Consider the following 21175-nt stretch of genomic DNA (forward strand, 5'->3'; position numbering starts at 1 on the left):
TTACATTCTGGTCAAAAATCCAAAACAGATATCGTAATGATACCATATGCACTCGTGATGGTAAAACTTCCAGACACCAGTAGTAGAAGTGAGAGAAAGCATGTGCCACTAGAGGGAGATAAAGATCAGATTTAAATTCACTCCTTTGCCACCTACTAAACCACAAACTTGAGTTCTGCTACACAGAGTTGCAACTCTCCCACAAGCAACCAGTAGCATAAATGTTGCTGTAAAAATGTATAGGTAAGAGGTAGTTAGCAAAATTAGGGATTTATAAATGAACTTATTTTCCAAACAGTTTTTTCTGGAAGAGATTTTCCAAATTAGCAAACACATATCCCTGACATGGAGAATGCCTGTATGCAAAAAACGTTACATACTTCAAGATGCCTTACACCAGAAAACAGCAACATGCAATCGATTCACCTATATTACTGGCAGTGTTTTAAACAAATTTTATGCTTATCTAAGCACAACACTGTTCCACGAAGCCCAAAATCAAAGCCTTTGCTTGCAACACAGTGAAGATGCGTATTTATACAGTATGTACAATCAGAAACCTTCAACTTTCAAAAGTCTTTCGGGGGATAAATTCCACTTCATGTCTACTGAACAATGATTAGGCACCTAGTACACTAACCTAATACTTGTTTTATTATATTCAAGGAGAATGCACTAATAATTAAGATGTTTAAACAGCTTGTCCTAAAGCAAAAATGGTATCAGGTACACTGTCACACATACACGCTACCACTGACATAACAAAGTAAGTATATTTGGTAAACCAAACCTTCATATATCTTGTCGTACAATTTGTGTGGCAAACACAAACACACAACTTGTAGTTACTTAGGAAAAGCAAGTATGTACCATAAAGACAGAAACCCTTATATTAGGGAAATGCTTAATGGTTCATCCACGTTAAGCAAACATCACTTCTTACAACAATATCTCAGAACATATGATATTCTAATTTACTCTAATGGTGACTTAATATTTTTTTTTCTAATGTGTAATCTATAGCATGAAAAAGATCTGTATAGGCATTTCCTAAATGTAACAACTAAAAAACATAGACACTATGCAATTTTACAAAGAAAACCAGTTATTCTATTAAAAACTTCAAGCTCATGATAGAATTTTTTTTTTTTTTAATTTTTTAAATTTTTATTAAAAGCTCACAATGGAAGTGATAGGACAATGGGAATGGTTTTAAACTAAAAGAGGGGAGATTTAGATTAGATGTTAGGAGGAAACTCTTCACTCAGAGGGTGGTGAGGCACTGGCACAGGTTGCCCAGAGGAGCTGCGGGTGCCCCATCCCTGGAGGTGCCCAAGGCCAGGCTGGATGGGGCTGGGGGCAGCCTGGGCTGGTGGGCCATGGGCATAGGGGTTGGATCCAGGTGATCTTTAAGGTCGCTTCGCAACACAAGCCACTCTATGCAAACAAATGAAATAACAAGTTAACCATACAGCTAAATTCTGAAGTAGTCAGACTGTCTTTTGCAGATGTTTTGAGGATAGGTTAGGTTTTGGAAGACTGGAAGGGTATTTCTATACTCAAGTAAGTAACATCAAAAGCAGAAAACAGCTATGTCACGAACAAGTCAGTCAAACCCCCCACGTTCCCTCCTTTGACAGGGCACCAAGGCTCCCAAGGAAGGGAGAAACATCAGATGCCAGGCTGTAAGAATGAAGCACTGTCTCATGGCATTTCTCTCGAGGAGGGTTTTTCATACACTTTGAGCAGTAAGACTACACTAAGCAGATACATATCTGGCCAAAAAACCCGGCTTAATGCTTATCAGTGATTCATTATCAAACTAAGGATATGAACCAAGTGGATTTCCACGAGAGTCTATACCAAGTATTGCTTGCAAATGACAACAAGCTGAGAGAAGCTACACGAGTGACAGGAGATGGCATTATAATTTAAAGCAACCTTGACGCAGTGACAAAGCATTAGGATGTAATTCAAAGACAGGCATGAAGTTCTGAACACGTCCCAGGAATCAGCTATCCGAGCAGACTGGAGGGGACTGGCTAGTGGGAGAGCTGCAGGAGAGCAGCCGGCACATGCAGCGAGCCACACAACAAAGCAGGGCTCAGCAGGCCACACCGCTACGGGAAACAAGGATTTCACTGCGAACACACAGACAGGAGCGCTGCCTGAAAGCAAAATGAAGTAAAACTTCCCACTCTATTCAACAGTGGTAGGTCTCAGCTGGAAAATTAAGCCAAACGCAACAGAACCAAGAAGCCTATGGCTTCTGGGAAAAGACTGAAGGAACCACTATTGCTTAGCCCATTGACTAAACCTCTCATGGATACAACATATTTAAAAAACGCAAAAGAGCCAGAAATAGGAATGAACAAACTCTGCACCTTCCCAACCCATAGAGTAAGTGGTAACAAACACGTTGCAGCAAGAGGCTTGAGGACACCAGAGCGGCAGAGCCTGGAGGGACCTGTCCTCGCACCCAGAGGGGCAGAGGCCTCCCAAACCCCGCTGGGTTCGGGCCCACTGCCCAGGCTTAGCAAGGGAAAATGTGAGGCTGCCAAGCCCCTGCAAAGATCTGTTTGGTATAGTGGTGATCTTGGGAAGCACATTATACTAAATGCTGATGAGTATTAACATTTATGGTTATAAAAGTATGTGTGTATAGAGATACATGCTTGTCCTTTTGCAGTTATTGCTCAAAGCATTCATTCTGATATCAGGTTCATTCAGATCCCCTATAATGTTTCTTATTTAATGAAAATATGTAGACTGGAATTATTCAATAAGTAAACTGGATAAAATAACTTTCACACATGCAATTAATGTTCTTCTAACCGCATGCCTTACCCAAAGTGGATATTCCTGTTTCCAATGAACTCAAATATAATTGAACCATTAATTCCTGATAATACTTCAGTGTCAATGTCAACCTTCTTGACATTTTACAGTGAATTTTAATTTCCAGTAGACTGGCTTTTCAAAAAATTTGCATAATGGATTTCTGGCCTACGAGACTGTATGAGTTTTATCTGCTGACATTAAAGCTAATAGCAAAACTACAACTGTTTCTACAAAGCAGGACAACATCCAAGTTTTCAAATTAAATGTCATTTTAGCTGAAGTGAACAAATATAGTTTATAGAACAGCACAAAAGTTGTGTGAAACTCTTGTCCAATCACATTACTAAGGCTCCTTTCACTTGTATGATAAACTCCACTCAAATCTAATCCAGAAAATTGAGGTTACTTCTATTTTCTGCTTTTTGTATATTGTGAAATAATCCTGTATATAGTTAAAAACCCTAGAAGCCATACAGCAACTTCCATTATCAAATTCCAAAATAGTATTTTTACATTATTTGTAATAATAGCAATATCTTGACTTGAATGTATATTTTTCTAAGTTGACTGTTATTAGACTGTTGGACTAATAAATGTTCTTCTGATTGCAACAAGATAAACTACTGCCTTTTCTCCTGCTGAAAAACTGACAGAATTATTGCTTATGGTATAACTTATAGTTTGTATAATGCAAACTGAACTTTGAGTGGGAATAAAAACAGGATTCTTGACTTTTTAAATTGCATGCTTATTTCCTAAATGTCAATGAGCTTTATCAATATTAAATAATGTTCTCTCTGGTATAAAGAAATTCAAATGATGTCTCATCTAATTTTTGTTTGAAAATGTAGATCTCCCCAGAGATCTTATTTCAACCATTCACTTCATACCAATGATAATTATGCAATATGTCTAAATACCGTTTCCTGAAGAAATCTGCCATCAAGCTGATGCGCACATTACTTGAACAAAATCTTCTAAACAGAATTAACTAGACTTTTCATTTGACTGTGTAGTTTCCATGAAAATTGCTATCATTACAGGAAAGCCATTTGAACAAGATTTACGCTTCATCTATCTGATTCTGATCAGATGTTTACAAGCATCTCCGGTTATTATTTTTATATGAATAATGTTCCAGTATTCTTATACTGAATTCAAATCAACTCCTTGCTGCTACTGCATTTGTCCTGACTTATTTCAATTCTGTGGTGACAGTCACCCAGCAGCACACATGAAAGCAGAGAACAAAAACCTACACCTGTATTACTTCATTTCTCCAATTTCCACCTAACAACAAACCCAAAAGGCTGGTAGGAATCACCATTTAAGTACCCTAGTCTATCACAGGACAAAGCCATTTATTTAGCAACAAAAGTTTGTCTTTAGTTTAGCCACTGTCACAGTCTTCCATGACAAGAACTTACTTCCATCATGTCCACTGATGCTCTGCTAGGAGGCATATAATCACTAAACAAATAAACAAGTAAGGTAAAGTGACATAGTACAAGAATCTAGGCTGGCTTTATCTTTGAAAAATAATGAATTTCTTGAAACAATAGGATGAAATCCATGTGTTTATACACACAATTCATTTCCATATTAACTCAACCACATAGTCACATGCACATTACAATTTATTGCCTCTGCTTCTAAATTTAATCTTGCTTAGAAAGAAGGGCATGTAGTCAATTTACCAGTGCTAAGCAACCTATCTGAATGCAAATTAAACCAAATTAAATGATTGCATAAGTATAAGACAACTTGTTTTACACAACTGTGTACACGAAAACACTGCTGCTTCTTTAACTGGAAGTTGGAAATTTGTTACTAATTTTGTAATAAATTGGGAACATAATATAGGAAAGTAAAAGCTGTTTGACAAACCAAAACAACAGAAAATGGTTTTCACCATATAATGCCACTCCCAACATCCCCCCATTTTTTTTTAAGCCCTCTTTTTCCAGAGGAACAGTTCTCATCAATAAAAAAGTTCAACAGTAAATCTAACTGATAACCAGTGAAGACTCAGTGATATCCTTAGGCATTAAACAAGCAATTAAAAAGGCAGACTAAATAGGAAAATAAATACATTGAGAAGATTTCACGAGGTTAAAAATGTCAGAGCAATGCAAGATATTTTTACTGACAAGAGAGGCCACACCAGGGGTAAAGCTGAGAGGTATACAAGTGAAATGAAAAAAAAGCAGAATGCAAAACCAGATTTTTCAGAATGTTCCTCTATTTTCAAATATACGTAGATGTTCTGGTTTTTAATGCAAAGCTCATTATTCCTATTATGTTTACCTCTTTTGACTGTGATTTGCTTTGAGAATGAGCTCTTTTGGATCCTTGAACCCATACAAATTAAGCAACTAATATTCACTGCTGATTCATAATGCGTTACAACTGATTTCAATTGTCAGCCATGAATGTTTGTGACAGCGATCTGCATCTCTGTTCGCAGGATGAAGACTTGTCCCTGTGCTATTGGTCTTTAACTGGGGTAGTTGGGTAGTTCTCAGTTTGCTAGGTCACTTAGTTTTTTGAGATTAAACACTCTAATAAGCATCTTAAATTGCCAAAAATAATCTGTAAAACTAGCTCAGATCAACACTGTCAATATAGATTATTTAGAAATAGTCACGTATCCCATGGTTAGGTTATCTTACTGAAAGTGCATGTGCCTTTTCCTTGACCATCAACATTTCACACCTTCCCTCCAATAGTTCACAATACCTTCCAAACATGGTACTCCAGTTTCTCATTTTGAAACGTGGTCAAAAGGTGTTACAGAAAGAAGCATAGTGTAGCCCCAGTGCACAATTTGGGTATCAGATAACTACTCTTACTTCATAAAACATTTCAAACTACTTCTGAAAACCCAAATCTCTTCTACTAACTTCAAAGAATTGAATGCACTTACCCTGGGGAAATTAAATGAATAGCCACCAGCTCCACCCAACAGGCGTATTTGCTGGATATCTGCAATCCAAGGACACTGCTGACTCTTCCTGGATTGTAATGGTTGTTAAGAACTTTCAAAGCAAACAAGACTCCTGCAAACAAAAACAAATCACATCAAGAGAGAAGTATGCGTGCCCAAAAAAATGAACAGTGACTTAACTACCAAAATGAATTAACTACTGAAACTGCAATACCATGCAGGTTCACAGCACCAGGAAGCAATACTGTTGCATGCCAGAACAACAGCTCTAAGCTGTTTTGTCAGTGATAATTTTCAGTCACTTAAGAAAAAAAGTATTAAAAATTTACATATGACAGCCAATTTGAAGTTGTTTTTGTTTTTTAAATGCACCTATTTACTGTAGTTATTAAAGTAATCAAAACAATAGAAACAAAAAGTTCTAGTTATAATAATGGACAAAATTATTGAACTCAAACGAGTTGAAAAAAGCCATGACTGAAAACAAGACAAATGCATTTGTGAAGCTCAACAGTAAGCTCAAAAATTCAGAATTAATGGAAAAAAATCTTACATATGCTCCAGATCACTTGTTTCTGAAAAGAAAAATTAGATAAATCACCTTTAAACACAACAATTTCTAATTGACTCCCACTGCTCTATCATGCAAGTAAGAGCTGATGTGATCGAATTAATTCACATAATTTATCAGAACATCCAACATTTTTTTGAAAAAGTTACTCTGGAGAGAAATCTAACACAATTGCCTGAAAAATCCATAGAATTGAGAAGTAAAATACTTTAATATGGAAAAGATAACCGAGTTGGACACGAATTCAGATACGCTAAATAAAGAAAACATGAAAAAGGTTCTCCCCCTCCTAAAACTACAGAAAACATGAAATGGCAAAACTCCTCTATCCAGTGATGTAAATATTCTTATTTTAGGAACAAATTTAAAAAGAAACGCTTTTATGCATGCACGCACACGCATACTATTTGCTGCTGATAAAACTGGACCTGGTTCAGAAACTATAAATTTACTCAAGGGGAGAAATATTCGATAGCAGTACATAGCTCAGGAGTTGCCTCTATCCAATTCACCCTTGACTCACCAGAATCCTCTGTGCACAGCTTCAATTCATTTTATTTTATTTAAGGCTTAAGCACCTATTGGAAGGGCCTATGCCTGCTGTATTGTCATGTTCCTATTAGGGGGACAAGGACCTGGCCTATTTTATCCAGCTGCAAAAGAAGTAAATAAATAATCCAGTCATCCTAAAACTCCAAGAGCCCATATTGCCAGGCTGACCCTTTTGACAAGCAGGGCCCAAGGAATTCAGGACACCCAGCTGGAGGCCCAGGTCAGCAAGGCACACGGCCAGACACACGCATGGATACAGCATCACTATGCCAGGGACAAGGCCGAGGGTCGAAGCTTAAAAGCAGCTGCCAGGCAAAAGCTTCTCAGCTCTTTTCCCACCAGCTTGAGATGGCTCGCAGTGTCCAATATCAAAGCTGTCCTTGAGCAAGGCAGCCAGATCCCCTAGACAGAGGAAGAGGTTGTGCTCAGGGCCGTTACAGCCATGACAGAGGCCAGTACTAGAACCGGGCCTGCCTTGTTACCAAAAGGTGGGTGACCAGGGAGTACTGAAGCTCCAAATGAGCAACTACCAGGATGTTTCAGCCTAGTGCCGCCCTGAGTACCACAGGGAAACCTAAAAAGCATCAACACCTTCCTCGGAGATAGAATTAAATGGCAAACCCCCCTTTTCTAAGTCCCAATGGCATCAAGGAAAAACCCTCTATGTACCTAGGAGAGCAGTGCTACTACTCCCCTTCACTTCAGACTTTATTAAAGGAATTCATCAACTTGAAACTCTGACTTCCCAAATAAGAAGATGTGACCTGGAAGATGACTACAAGCAGCTGCTTGATTGTTTCTAGCAGAAAAATTAAGACAGGCATGAACTGTTTACAATTTGAAGCTGAAGGCCTGACTTATAGTGCACAGCTCACACCAGCAAAGATGCTCAGAAATAATAGTCATGCAATGGGCTTTTCTAGAGCCTACTAACAAGCATCATGAACATCAGCAAACAACAAGTTCCAGACTTTGGCTAGTCAGTGACACTGAACACCAGCTGGAACCATGATTCTGCAGAGGTCATCATATTTGTCATGTTTTTGGGTAAAGACTGTGCTGGTCATACAAGCATGTACTCAAACACACCGTGTACATCCCCAGAGCACATGCTTTAAATAAGAAAGGATTACTTGAGTGGCATAACATATGTGTGCATACAGCTGGACACGTGTCCATCTGCTACATTCAAAAATATTGCTAGTACCTATAAATGTTCATTTTCACATATTTAAATTGGACCAACTTACCTGAGAAACCCACGGCACAATTCATTTCATACGAAGGATCATTCAGAATTTTCACAAGCATGAATTCCAGCGCCATATAAACAACTCCAATCAGCACTGAAAACACGGCAATTATATAAGCAAACCACACACTCTTAAGCTTTCTTTCCAACATTATCCCCTTCCAGAGCATGGAAATCATGTTATAATACAAATGCCAATCATCTGCATGGTGGACAGGAGAAAGCAGTAAGCGTTGCCAGTTCTGTCTGTAGAAGCCTTCGTTGACACTGATACATACTTCATGCAGCGGTCTCACAGGATTCAGAAATAAAAAAATATTCAGCACAAGCACTGCAAGGGTAACAGAAGGAATGTTCTGAAGTCCAACTTGAGAAATTTGATAAAGCAGCAAAAGCAGTCCAGCATTGACTCTTCCCTGTCTTCGTTGCATTATCACTTCTTACTCAAATGCAAAGTTGATTCTGATTTGTAGACTTTTGTTCAAATCCAAGACCATACACGTTTGGGAAATTCTGAAAGAGAAAAACAACTTTATTATAATACAGAAACAGGGGTGTTTTCAAGCTCAATGCAGTTAAGAAAACATAAATTCTTCAATTTCATCAGCTGAGACACCTCTTAATCAGAAAAAAAATCAAGTGAGAAAAAAAAAGTCACAATTTTTAAACCAGTGTAAGAAAAATAAAATGGATTTATACAGTTAACCCAGACAAGCATTATGACAAAAAGGAATCTGCAACCTCCCTCCAGTGGCACTGGACAGACTATTTCATCTACAAAATTCCTGGGTGTGCTAGACATCTTTTCACTACTACCTTGATTCACTTATAATCTCTAAACTTTCAGGCAGGAAACTGGTAAAAAATAAATAAATAAATAAATAAATAAATAAAAATAATAATAATAATAAAAAAAATCTCTAGAGAGCCTCAATTTTCAGGCCTCCCATCTTTGCTACATGTGTAATTTTTTTCATGACTTAATCCCAACTTTTATAAATATTCAGCACAAGCTCTGAATCAAAATTAAAAGTTACCATTTCAAAGAGTAACACAGACACGGCTACATATCCTAACAGTAAGCTCTGAAAATTGTTCTTGTTTTTGTAGTCTAGAACTCCAACTAGGGGCTACCTGCGCTGGGAGAACACAGAACAAACGGGCACAGAGACTGTGCTGTGGGCCTGCCTACAGATGAAAGGAGTAACAAGAAATTTCGAGTAGGTTCTCAGGGCCGGCCAAACTTGGCCAGCACTATTTTTACTTCTCAAAACTCTCCAGAAGGGCACAACAAGGTGGCCAGACTTCTCCACTTATAGGATGCCAGTTCTTTGCTCAACTATTAAAGATTCACAATTCATTACTCAAAACTAAGCGGAGCCAGCAAAATACAGTTATTCTTCCAAACTTCCCCATCAGGTTTCCGATGAAACTTCCTGAATATCCTGATACACATCTTAGCATCCCATTCACTTCCTTCTCCATTATATGCTAAAATAGTTCAAATAAACTATCAATATACTTATTTATTTTGGTTAAATTCCTTTCCAACTCATCAACTCAAACACTTCCTCTGTAAGGATTTTTATTTTGGATAAACCAACACCTCATTCTTCTGGAGAACGGCAGAAAAAACGACACCTGTATAAGGGGGAAAGGCCAACAGCTCCCGATGCAAAGTTTAACATCCCACATTATTCCTAGTGGGATTTACTAAAATTGGCTTTTTTTACAGACAGCTGCTATGTCTGCAAACATTTTTCTCTAGGCATTCAGAGCATCATTAATAAACTGAGAGGGAAATCACCTCTGATTTCTGTCATCCTATAACAGCAAAAGGAATACAAAGCATGCACAGGGTTGAACATCTGAAAAGATTGTCTCCAGCCCAGCCTATCTCCTCTACCTCAACGTAAACAAAAGCAGTACATGCTTCCACAGCAGTTCACCCAGTACAGTTACATCAAATAATTGATCAAATTAAGTTTAAGTCACTCCAGCCTCTGGATTTCTCTTCAAATTGCATTTGTGTGTAGCATAGCACTTTAAGAGAAGAAAAAAATGCTGGCATTCTCAAAGCCAGCGCAGTAGAACAGAATGCAAATAAACTTATTTGTTACAATGAGAGGAAATTCACTGCATTTTTTCCCATGGTCTAATCTGCGAGATGCTCCACAATGCCTAAGCCCTGTCCAAAGCAGAGTGGAAACAGCAGAAACCCACTCCGGGCCAGGCTTCCCGAGCACATAACCAAACCACACTGGTACCTTCAGAAACTGGTTTCAAATCCTCCTCATTAACTACAGAGACCACAGCTGCAGTCCCTACAAAGTCCAAATGAGCTAAGGCCTCTTAAAATGTAAATCAGTTGTTGTAGAGGATAATCAACATTGTCAGCTGTTGTTTTTTAATGTCGATGTTGTAAGCAAAGCCCTTAGCTAATCAGAAGCTTTAATTAATGTCATCCTCTCTTTCTGTATGACATGCCAGGTGTACCAACCCTCCAAAATCTTCTTGCACTCATCTGCCCAACCCTCTGACTTCTCTTTTACCACTGCCACAGCGGCATTTTCCCCACCCCAGTACGGCTGACAAAAACTGTTGAATGTAAAAGTCAACGTGGCTTCAGCACAAGTTCTGTGGAAACCCCAGAGCGCTGCCGTCCCGCATTGTTCACACCACCAAGTAATTCACACTCTTGCTTTTTAAAGGCTTTCCCCCCTTTTGATGGTCCCAGCATTCACACTTCTAACACACGTGCACCCAGGAAGAGCAGCCTGCACGCAGCACAGCTCAGGGCACGGGCTGCTCCACGATGACAGCTGTGCTGGGTATTACAAATCGCTCCTGTTACTGGGGGCACAAACATAAGCCAAGACACCCCATGCATTTGATTATAAAGGACAAATACATAAAGAAAGAAAAACTAGTTATTTCAGAGCCTTCTGGAATGCAACTCACTTAAAATCTATAGAGCTTTCAACTGCTTGAACATTCTTCCTCAGCCTCTACTTTGTTTATTAAAAGCCTAACGAGACTCAAAACAATGAAGCATTTATTCCTTTTCTTTTGAAAACATGCCACCCACTTCAAAATGTACAAATTTCCAGAACAGACTTGAAATGGACATTTGTCTTGCGTTGAGACTGCCACGTGTCTGCATTTTTGTCACCTACTCAAGATAAATGTCCGAACTAAACATTCTTGGAATGTATTTGTTTGTTTTGTACTAACCAAGTGCAATGCATTTCAGCTTTTATTTTTACTGTGACAAACCCCCTTGCTTGCTTGGCACCCCTACAATATTACAGCCTCGTATTACTGAAAAATCATGTAATAAAATACATATTTTAGTAAATACCAGTTAAAATAAAATGTTACACGGTCTCTTCCTTCAACTATAGTTTGAAGTTAAAGAATCTCCTTACAGCCTTGTTCCCCCCAGAACAGACAGAACTGTAGATGCTCTAGCCTGAAGTTTTCATTTGTATTTATGTGAAACAAAACCCAGCCCACTGTGCTTCTCCTCCAAAATCACAATGTGATATAGGCCTAGGTTTTATGAATTGACAAAAAAGTGTGACCTGTCTTTTCATACAGAGGGTGGATACAGCTGTGACCTACAGATTTTGCTTTTACCTGCATGGCACATCCTGACCTTAAGAAGCCCTGCCAGCTTCTCTCCAGAACCACTGGGCTCTTCTTGCCTTCCAAAACTCATTTGTAAGGAGGAACCTCAGCACTGTGGAACCTCCACTGACAGAAAAAATGCCAGTGTTAATGCTTTTGTTTGGCTTGGGAGTCTGATTTTGAAGTGAACCTCTCCACTGCTCCCACTGGTTTCACTTGTTCTCTGCAGTGGGCTCGAACTGTTTGGTCTCTTTTCAGGTTGAGCCAAACCGGGAGACGTGCTCCAGGAAGGAACCCAGGGCATTCCAGAAAAAAGTGGGCCTTCTGCTTCCAGGTACAGACTGCAGCTTGTCCAAAGTAACAAAACAGAACGAAACAAAACAACATCAAAAACATACACACACACATCAGGGTGAAAGGGGCAAAGGTCAGATCCTGAGCAGAACCTGCTCCTCACTACCTGTAAGCTCAGCAGACCCATAGTACTTGCCTATGAAGATGCAGTCTCGGGGTACAAAATCTTACCCAAGCAAAGAACAAAACAGAGGAAGTAGCAGTGGTTTTAAGGCAAAAGGAGAGTCCTACAATGGAAGCACAAGCAAACTGCAAACACTTACTATTGTCCTCAAATTTTGACAGGAACAGAAGGCAGAATAAACAGAACAGCAAATCAGTGCAAGCAAAACCTCAGCAATCTGAAACACAAAAAAGCAGCCCGATGATATTTAATATGTATGCAAGCAGAAGGACAACCACAGTCGGTCGGTTACAATAAGCTTTCAAATATATAGTCAATTACATAGTTCAGAGCAAAAAACAAGCTTCTGATGTAGATACAGAGGTAATTAATTTATAGAGAATAACTTCTAGATTAATAAAATGGGCCTTTAAAGGCCATAAGGTGCTTCCATTCACAAAATACTGAACTTGAAACTGAAAAACAGACAGCATGACAGATCAGAAAACGTCAAAATAATTCAGGAACTACCTTGCTGATAGGAAATAACACAAAGTGAAATATTAACATAAAATGACTGCATTAAAGGCTATGTCTACCACAAAGCTCATTCCTTCTTGATCTTTCAGTCTCTCCATTACCTTTCAAAGGCAGCCACTGCGGAAATGGATACTTTGCTCACATGCCTCAAAACTAAGGCGTTATCTGTGGTGAAAAGTATTTACCGGTCATACACATACTGGTCATATTCACTGCCTCCTCCTCTGGAGACAAAGGTCACATCACTTTTCAGGATGCAATATAAATAATCTCCCCAAACGGAACAACCTAATGCTGTCTTAGGTCTATCCCTCTCATGAGTCTATCCCTATGGATATATACACATACACACATGCACACCCCGTTTTCACGGATGTAGCTTAGTTTAGTCACTAAGGGTAGTTTTAGCTTTCCATCAAAAAGAGTAGTTTGGGCTTATCTAAGTTTATGTAACAGAAATTCTGCTGCCATTTCAGTGCAAAGCAGACAAAAAAGCAGGATCCTTTATAAAGTTTACATTTTGCGAGTCTACATTTTAGTAACTCTCCTTAGAAATTAAGTTCATTAGCAATTACTGTTTTCTTTTATTGGAAAAGCCTGTTCAAGATTCAAACAGAGGCCACACAACAGCCATGAGCCACCACTGGTTTCATTGCTTTGGAATCCTAAAATGGAGACAGCCCTATCTATACCTCTAAATTTATATGACACATATAATCAAACAGATAAAAAAGAAAAAGTCAATAGAGCGTTTCTTTCTTTGAAAGGTCAGCTCTTTTTGAACCTCTGTTGTCAGTTGGTCAGAATTACTTGCTATTATGCCATTTTGCGGGGGAGACAATGGGCATATTAAGCTCCTTCCCAGTGTTGTGGGAACAAAGTGACACAAAAAGATTTGACAAACATTCTTACTACCCCCGTCTCATAACAGATAACAAATAACTACTTCTCAAAATGCTAGGATACACCTGAACATATATAAATTAAGTTAGAGAAATAACATCATCATATACAGCTGTATCACTCTGCTGGTGGAGAGGGGGTGTCGGATGTGGACAGATACACACTCATCAAAACAAAGGGGATTCAGATTAGGGCACAGCTAGATTTTTAACTTCGTGGATGTTTAATTACTTTAAATAGGGTCAGGATGTTTTTGGATTTGACCGTAATCTTTATACAGATATAATAAAAAAAACGGTGCAGTCAGAGCAGAGGCGCAGCCTCCCCTGCTCAGCTCAAGAACTTGGAAACGACCCGTGCTTCCCTGACTACTCCGGAAGGCCCTGGCGAGCTTCGTGCTTTGTTTTTATCGCTTCAGGAGCCATCTGCCTGCAGTTCGAGCCCCAGAGCACGAAGCCGGCCTCGTGATGGCAGCGCCGCAGCCGAGCGCCCAGCAACGCGCCCGTGCCACTGCCCGCCCCTGCGCCCCTCAGCACACGCCCATCGCTTGGCGGGCTCTTTGTGGTTGTTTTTGAGATCTTTCAGAACAGGGGAACGTCGTTCTGGTAAAAAAAAAATGGGAGAAATGCAAACAACGCCCCGGCTGCTTTCCCGCAGCCCGTAAAGGCGCTGCCCGAGGGGGCGAGCCGACAGCCCCCGCTCCCTGAGGCTCCTCGCACGGCCCCCGAGCGGGCGCTGAGGAAGAGGAGAAGGAAGAAGAAGAGTAAGAAGAGGAAGAGGAGGAAGATGAGGAGACAGAGGAGGAAGAGGAGGAGGGAGAGGAGGCAGAGCCGCGCCCCCCGCCCCCCACCCGCGGCCCGGCCCCGCCCCCCCGTCCCCTCCCCTCCACTCACGCTCCCCGCGCAGCCCCGGCCCCGCTCCCGGCCCCGCCGCCGCCCCACGTGACCCGGCCGCCACTCGGCGCGCAGGGATCCGGGTTCGAGACCCGCCCCCGGCGCTCCGCCTCAGCCGCGCCTGCGCGTTGAGGCGGAGCGGGGCGCGGCGCCTCAGAGGGGGGGGTGGGAAGATGGCGGCCGCGCGCTGCTGGCGGCGCTCGGTGCAGGCACAGTGCGCTGAGGGCGGCGGCCGGCTGAGGCGGGGGGGCGTAGGGCCCGTGGGCCCCGCATTTCGCCTGTAGGGAGGCTTTGAATTGTGTCAGTACAATAAATCGTGCGAAAACGCCGCCTACTGGTACTTCATCCAATTAAAACGCATAATTAGGTTCTTTCTGAAAACCTCCTATATGTTCAAGCGCTGGTTCAATAAGTGTAATACTTCAACTGCTTTGTTAAGTACTAAAGGTGCTTGGATGAACGCATTAGTTTTATTTGTGTGGAGAACTGGTCACCGTTGTTTAGTGACTCCCCAAATTTGATGCAGATACCTAGGCTGTGAGCTTTGTTACTAGCATTCAGCAGGGAATACACTGAGCAAATGATAAATGTCTAAAATAATAGGTTATCACAGAAATGTTGGCAAGCTGGTGGTGCAAATATGTGACTAGAAATGAATCATACAAAATCCATAGCCAAAGCTACTTGTAAATGGCCCTATTTTGCTGTCATTTATGTGGCACTTAGGTTTCAGAGAACATTTTGGCAATTCATACAAGTATGTCATAGAATTTATATGAAAATTGTATTCTGCCCTTCCAAAAACAGCACACAGCTCAGCAGACTGGCAGGCATGAAAGAGGCTGAATTCCTAGAAATAGGGTGGAGATCAAGTTAAAGGAGCAGACTGTGCCAAAACAAGCAACTTCAGCATAGTCTTCTCTTCCAAGAATGAACAGAAGCCAAAAGAGGAGGGCAGATTCTGTGTGTGCCACCATTTAGACACGTTATCTTAAACTCTTTAGTTTTGGCACATTTAGATCTGTTACCACAATTAACACTAATCATAATAATTCATAGAAATCACAGGGTGTGGGAGTTACAAATGCCTAGACTGATAGATTTTCTAACATACACCAGGTTTTCTATAACTGGCACCATTTTCTGTAATAGTGTACTCCATTTTCATGCAATCATAATTCCAGTCTATAATTCTTAACGATGCAGTATTTATTGCCTGTGTGCAGGTCCAGATCTTATTACTGGATGTACAAGTCTTGAGGTTGTGGTTCTCTTCTGGGACCTAGAAGATTCCTAATTCACATCCTGTGTTATCCCAAGCAATCTCACGTTTTCTATCTTTTTGGGCCCTTACTGATAAGTCAGGAAGAACAGAAGTCACAGGAACAATGGTAGGTGAAGTAAATGAATGATGCTGTGATCATTTGGCCCCATATGTAGAAAACCACTGTTCTTGTACTTTTTACCCAAGTGTGAGATTTGACACTGCATTAAGATCTGAAATATAGATTTTCCTCTTCTTCTACAAAAACTGTTTGCTAAACAAGACAATCAAACAAAACCAAACATCTTCTGTATTATTTTACTTACATAAATATCTTTAATTATTTTTTCTTTAAGAAAAAAAAAATCTGCTTTCTATCCTTAATCTCATGCCACCGTCCACCTCATGGATTTCTTTTACCTTTTTGTCTAAAGGTTTATTTTTCTTATAATAAAATGGCATAAAATGTAAAATGCTGTTTTAGAAACTACAACTTTTTAATGGAGAATTTCAATAAATGATGAAATTTATTTCTTTAGCCATGCTTATATATTTCATGTACATGAGATTACCCAGATGCCCTTAACATGGAAGATGTTTTTGAGTAAGAACAGCAGTTTGGTTAGGCTGAAGAGTTGGCACCTAGAAAGTTACCTGAGTACCTGTATGTAAGACAATGTCCCATTCAATTTAAGCAGCTTTTAACAGTATAGCTTCTGTTTCCTATTTTTGTCTGAGCTGACTGAAAGAAAAATCAGTAGTTTGAAAGAAAATAAGGGAAAAATAAACAAAAACGTCATTTTCATAGCCACGTACAGTTAGCACAGCAGTGACGCATATGGTTAGTACTGCTTACGCCTTACTGCTAACTATATAATCCATGAAAATATTTATATTACAGCTATTATCACTGTAAACATTCAACTTAGTCATATGTTGACCAATAATGAAAAAGTGACATTGAGATTTTTCCCTTGCTTAATAGCACAAGGTTTAAACGGGTTTTAGGAGCAGTAGAGTACGTCAGAATACTGATTTTTCTGATATTTATAGTGAGTCTTTTTTATCATAAAATAATTGGGAAGGAACAGCTTGCTGTGGAATGCGTGGATGCAGATTAAATGCATATCCGAAGGATATTTTTTTAATTAATGCTTTGAATCCAATAGCAGCATGTTTGAAACACTGTTTATGTTAATCTCAAAGAACTGGTTAGGACTAGCCTACAAACATCAGAAGAATGTCTAAGCACGGCTAGAATAAAGGAACTGTGTGACTTTCTTATGACAGTATTTACAAACAGTAGAAGGAGAAGTAGTAGCCCAAAATTTGATACACAGGATATCATGCATCTGTCAGAAAATTAATTAAATACAGATGATTAAAGGACTGGTTTAAATACGTAATTAGTTTATATACAGCTATTTTACCTGTGCTACCATTCTGGTTCTGAAAATAAAATGATGCTTTGGAAACTGTGGAGCCAAGCCCTTCTAAGAGATACATACGGAAATATGATCTGATAACAAATGTTTTGTGTGAATTCAGGGCTTAATCTTTTGGAGTCTTTGATCTGATAATAACTTTGTCTTTGTCACGTAGCCCACCCATACTAGCTTTTCTTTAGCTGGTAGTGTACTTTCTCCAGTTCAGCTGTCACCATCACTAACGCTACCACTTTATAATATAGTGTGGACAAATGGTGTGAAAAATGTAGATGCTTTGTCTCCAGCCTGTAGAGATAAAAAGGAATATATCCTGGAGGTTCTTGATCTGCACATACAGTCTGCCGGAAGGAAAAGAAGAAACATCTGTTGAAAAATAAAAGAGTCTATTGGTCTGAATATGGGCCGGAAGAAATGGACTAACATCAAAAAGGTTTCATAATGCTTACATTCAAAGGGCCTTTGATCATCTAGTCACCTCCTGCTTATCCAGATACTTCTACATTACATTGGGAGACTTCAGTTAAACCAAAGCGTTTTCATCCTTAAAATCCTAAGCTGTTGTATGTCACCAGTGGAGAACAGAATAGACCAAAAGACAATGTTAAGGAAATGAATGTGTGAAATATGCCAGGAAGATGGTACCAGACAATCTCTCTAGTCAACTAAAGAGCTTTATAAAAATAAAATAAAATGAATAACTCAAGGTCACTGGTGAAAACAAGCTATAATACAAAAGTTTATTGACTGTGAGATAATAAGACAGTAACCTGCTATCACCTAAAATTGATTTAAAAACATGTAATGAATATGCAAACATATTTGCTTGACCACAGGAATCTTAATAATCATTACTGAAACAGTCTGAAAAGTTGTTAACTGTAATAATTCTATAGGCAGAAAGTATTCTGTTGAATACAGTTCTTTTTTCAGTGGCAACATAATTTACATCTCATCATTCACAGTTCATACAAAATGCAAAGCTAAATTATATTCTGCTGCTGGCAGAGTTTTTGTTAATACTGTAGCTGTGAAAATTTTGTGATTATTTCCCATTTCTATAAAGCATTCACATAATGTTTTCTTTTGTGGAAACATGGGTTTTGATCCAATTTTGTACAAAATTTTAACTGCTTTGTAGCAAGGCTGTGTCAGTAATCTGGTGACATTCTTGTGCACGCCGTTGGCCTGCGCAGTGCCAGGGCAATTGAAGCAATGTGCTCGCCTGGGGTGATGAAATATCAGTTTTTAGTACTCTCGGGTTCCCAGCTCTTAGTTGGGCTAATCCAGAGGCAATAGTGAAGGGCTTTATCTGGCACTCCTTACAAATAAGGATTTGTCAAAGATAGTAAAGGAATTTCTCCAGAAATTGTAGTAAGCCCCTTTTTGGAAGTCTTTTCTTGTTCTGTATTTGTTACAGATGTAGGAGTAGAATTTGTGTTCTTCACGTTTTTGTCTTTTTAATCTAACCTTGGATGTACAACATATACACTCATCAACTCAATCCATATAGCATGTGCTTTGCAGAGAGGCTGAGAGGCCGGGCCGTGGGGAAGCATTTGGAAGAGGGGCTGCTGCCTTTTGTCCGTGAAAGACTGGTCCTGAAATTTTACTTCACGATTCTGTCTTTTTTTTATTTCTGATTTTATACAATGAAAGAAGCTGAATTTCCCTTGGAAGTTTGAATCCCCAAAGTATTACATTCATAGCTGAAATGAGAATTGCTAGCTTGTTTGCTTGTTTTCCTGTTTCGAGCAGTCTTTAAGTTATGTTCAACAAAATTAAGCCTAACCAAGGCATCTGTTCTGGGGAGTGCACTGACAGGCCTTATTCCCCTGATCGGCCTCACCTGGGTTCCCCCACCCACAGGCACCACCCATGGGCCCAGGAGCCCCATTTCAGGACAGCCCCAGGCCTTAGGTTCCCCCCAATGTCCTCAGCTTTACCCCAGCCCTGCCTGGGGGCACTGCTGGCTTAGGCTGGGCCTGGCATGGCCTGGACTGAGCCTGCCTTATGGGCACACAGCTCAGCCTGGCCATCCTGGGGCTGTGCCTGTCCCATGTGTCCTCGGCAGGACTGATCCTGGCCATGTCCTGCAGGTTTTGTAATCAAAGCTTGGCTTCTGGCCTGCTTTGTCACTGTGGGCATCCCCTGTCATCTGGGCTCTTGTCTGAACCTGGCTGCCACCCCTGGGCCTTCCCTGCTCCTTCCAGCGTGACCAAGGGGTGAATGTGATACTCGAGGCAGTGGATCTGAAAGTGATAATTCAGAATTGGTAAACTCTTTTCAAAGCATCTGTTTAATTTCCTTTGTTGGTGCTTCTGCTTTTAAAGCATTCAATAGAAATGATAAAGTGTCCTCAGAAAGGAGAAATTCAAATTGAATGAAGACCAAACTGGCTTTATGGCACATCTAAGTATTTTTAACGTAAGCTATACTGCAAGCATTATAATGAAATTATAATTGTATTCATAAGTTGCAGCTAGGTCTGAATGAGGCTCTGACCAAGAGAAATTTCATTTCTACCCGGGGTGGTGGTGTGTGTAAGGAATTTTCTGGCAAGTGTAATATATTCTAATTAATCAGCTAATATAGATAGGAGAAATAGAGATGCTTTCAGGCACACAAGGCCTTATTTAGCTCTGAAAGAGAAGCAGGAGACTTCGAAATTAATACAAATTGGGGGCAATTCTTGATTCTCTTCAGAGCATACTGGAAGTTGTACTTAGCAGCTGAGTGGCAATGGCTTTCTCTCATGTCTCCATGCGAAACAGGCATCAGTGTTTAGGCTGGTTTCAAACAGTAAGTTGCACACCTGTTTTTGTGGTAGTGCTGTTGGTGTCCAAAGGACGAAGACAGGGTCATGTAGTACCTCTTGTTGATGGAACCAGCATGTACAGATGGAAGTTCTGCTTCAGACTTGAAACAGCAGTGGGAGGTGCTTTGGTGTTGCATTTTTGTGCCTGCCTCTCGTGATGCCCAGCAGAGGCTGAGAAGTGATGTGCTATGGTGCAGTCACTGTGCCAACAACTGCAACACCCAAAGAGGCTGCTGTCTGCCTTCTGTAGCTTACTTTCTCCTTTGCTGGAGGTGATTGCCTGTCACTTGTCTACTGATAGAGCTTTCTAGTCTTACTTAAACAAAAACCACAAAGGGAAGGGCTTTGGGACCTGGCTGGGGCTGTCTCCAGGGCCTGGGTGGGGCTGGCGGTGGCAGGACTCCATCATCCTGCTGAGAGGAGGCAATACAGCTCTGAGCAAGAACAGGTAGTGCAGCCTGGAGCCGTATTACCTGTCCCACAGACCGTCCTGAGAGCAGGGATCTCACACTTCAAAGGCCATCTCTGGAACAAAGCGGAGTCCGGGGCAGGGAGCATGCAATTGGTGTGGAATGAGCTCCAGCAAGGGCATAAAGATAGTGCTGAGCCTTCTGCGTGGTTATTGATGTGAACTTTCTAGGACTTGTTGAGGTTTCTGGGGATCTTCCAGCTTTCTAGGTAGAAGGGCAGGTTTTTCAGCAGTTCCAAGGAGGCAAAGCCTCCTACTTCCCAAAGAGCCAAAGAATTTCCTTGGGGATTTCCCTGGGGACTTCTTCCTCCTCTACCAAAATACTTGTAAGAGCATATTTACAACTTTTTCTTTCAGCAGCTGTATAATCTGTATTTTTTCTGCTACCTGTCACATTTACTTCAGTTATTAATTGTTTTTTAATCTTGATTTCTATCCAATAAGCTTGAGAAATAAATTTTTAATTACTTTTCTTATTCTCCTTACTGGCTTTCCATCTGTAGAATAATGGTCTCTGGCAGTTTGTTGGCTTTTGGCATTGCAGAGTACCTAGATCAGTTGCAACAAGGTGACTCAGCGTTCTGCACAGCCGC

General features: G+C 40.3%; 1 protein-coding gene across 1 annotated transcript in view; it reads right to left on the minus strand.

Annotated features, from left to right (window-relative positions):
* The window catches only part of RHBDD1 (rhomboid domain containing 1), a 33867-nt gene extending 21379 nt beyond the window's left edge, over positions 1-12488 (minus strand). Inside the window, exons 1-3 of the mRNA XM_082767162.1 lie at positions 12411-12488; positions 8162-8676; positions 5768-5900 (exon numbers count right to left, since the gene is read on the minus strand). Of these exons, the coding sequence (XP_082623288.1) occupies positions 5768-5900; positions 8162-8594 (566 nt within the window). The 5' untranslated portion in view covers positions 8595-8676; positions 12411-12488. The remainder of the gene's footprint in view (positions 1-5767; positions 5901-8161; positions 8677-12410) is intronic.
* Positions 12489-21175: the final 8687 nt, after the last annotated feature.

The sequence above is a fragment of the Aythya marila genome (assembly GCF_965140915.1).
Source record: "Aythya marila genome assembly, chromosome: 9".
Lineage (NCBI taxonomy): Eukaryota > Metazoa > Chordata > Aves > Anseriformes > Anatidae > Aythya > Aythya marila.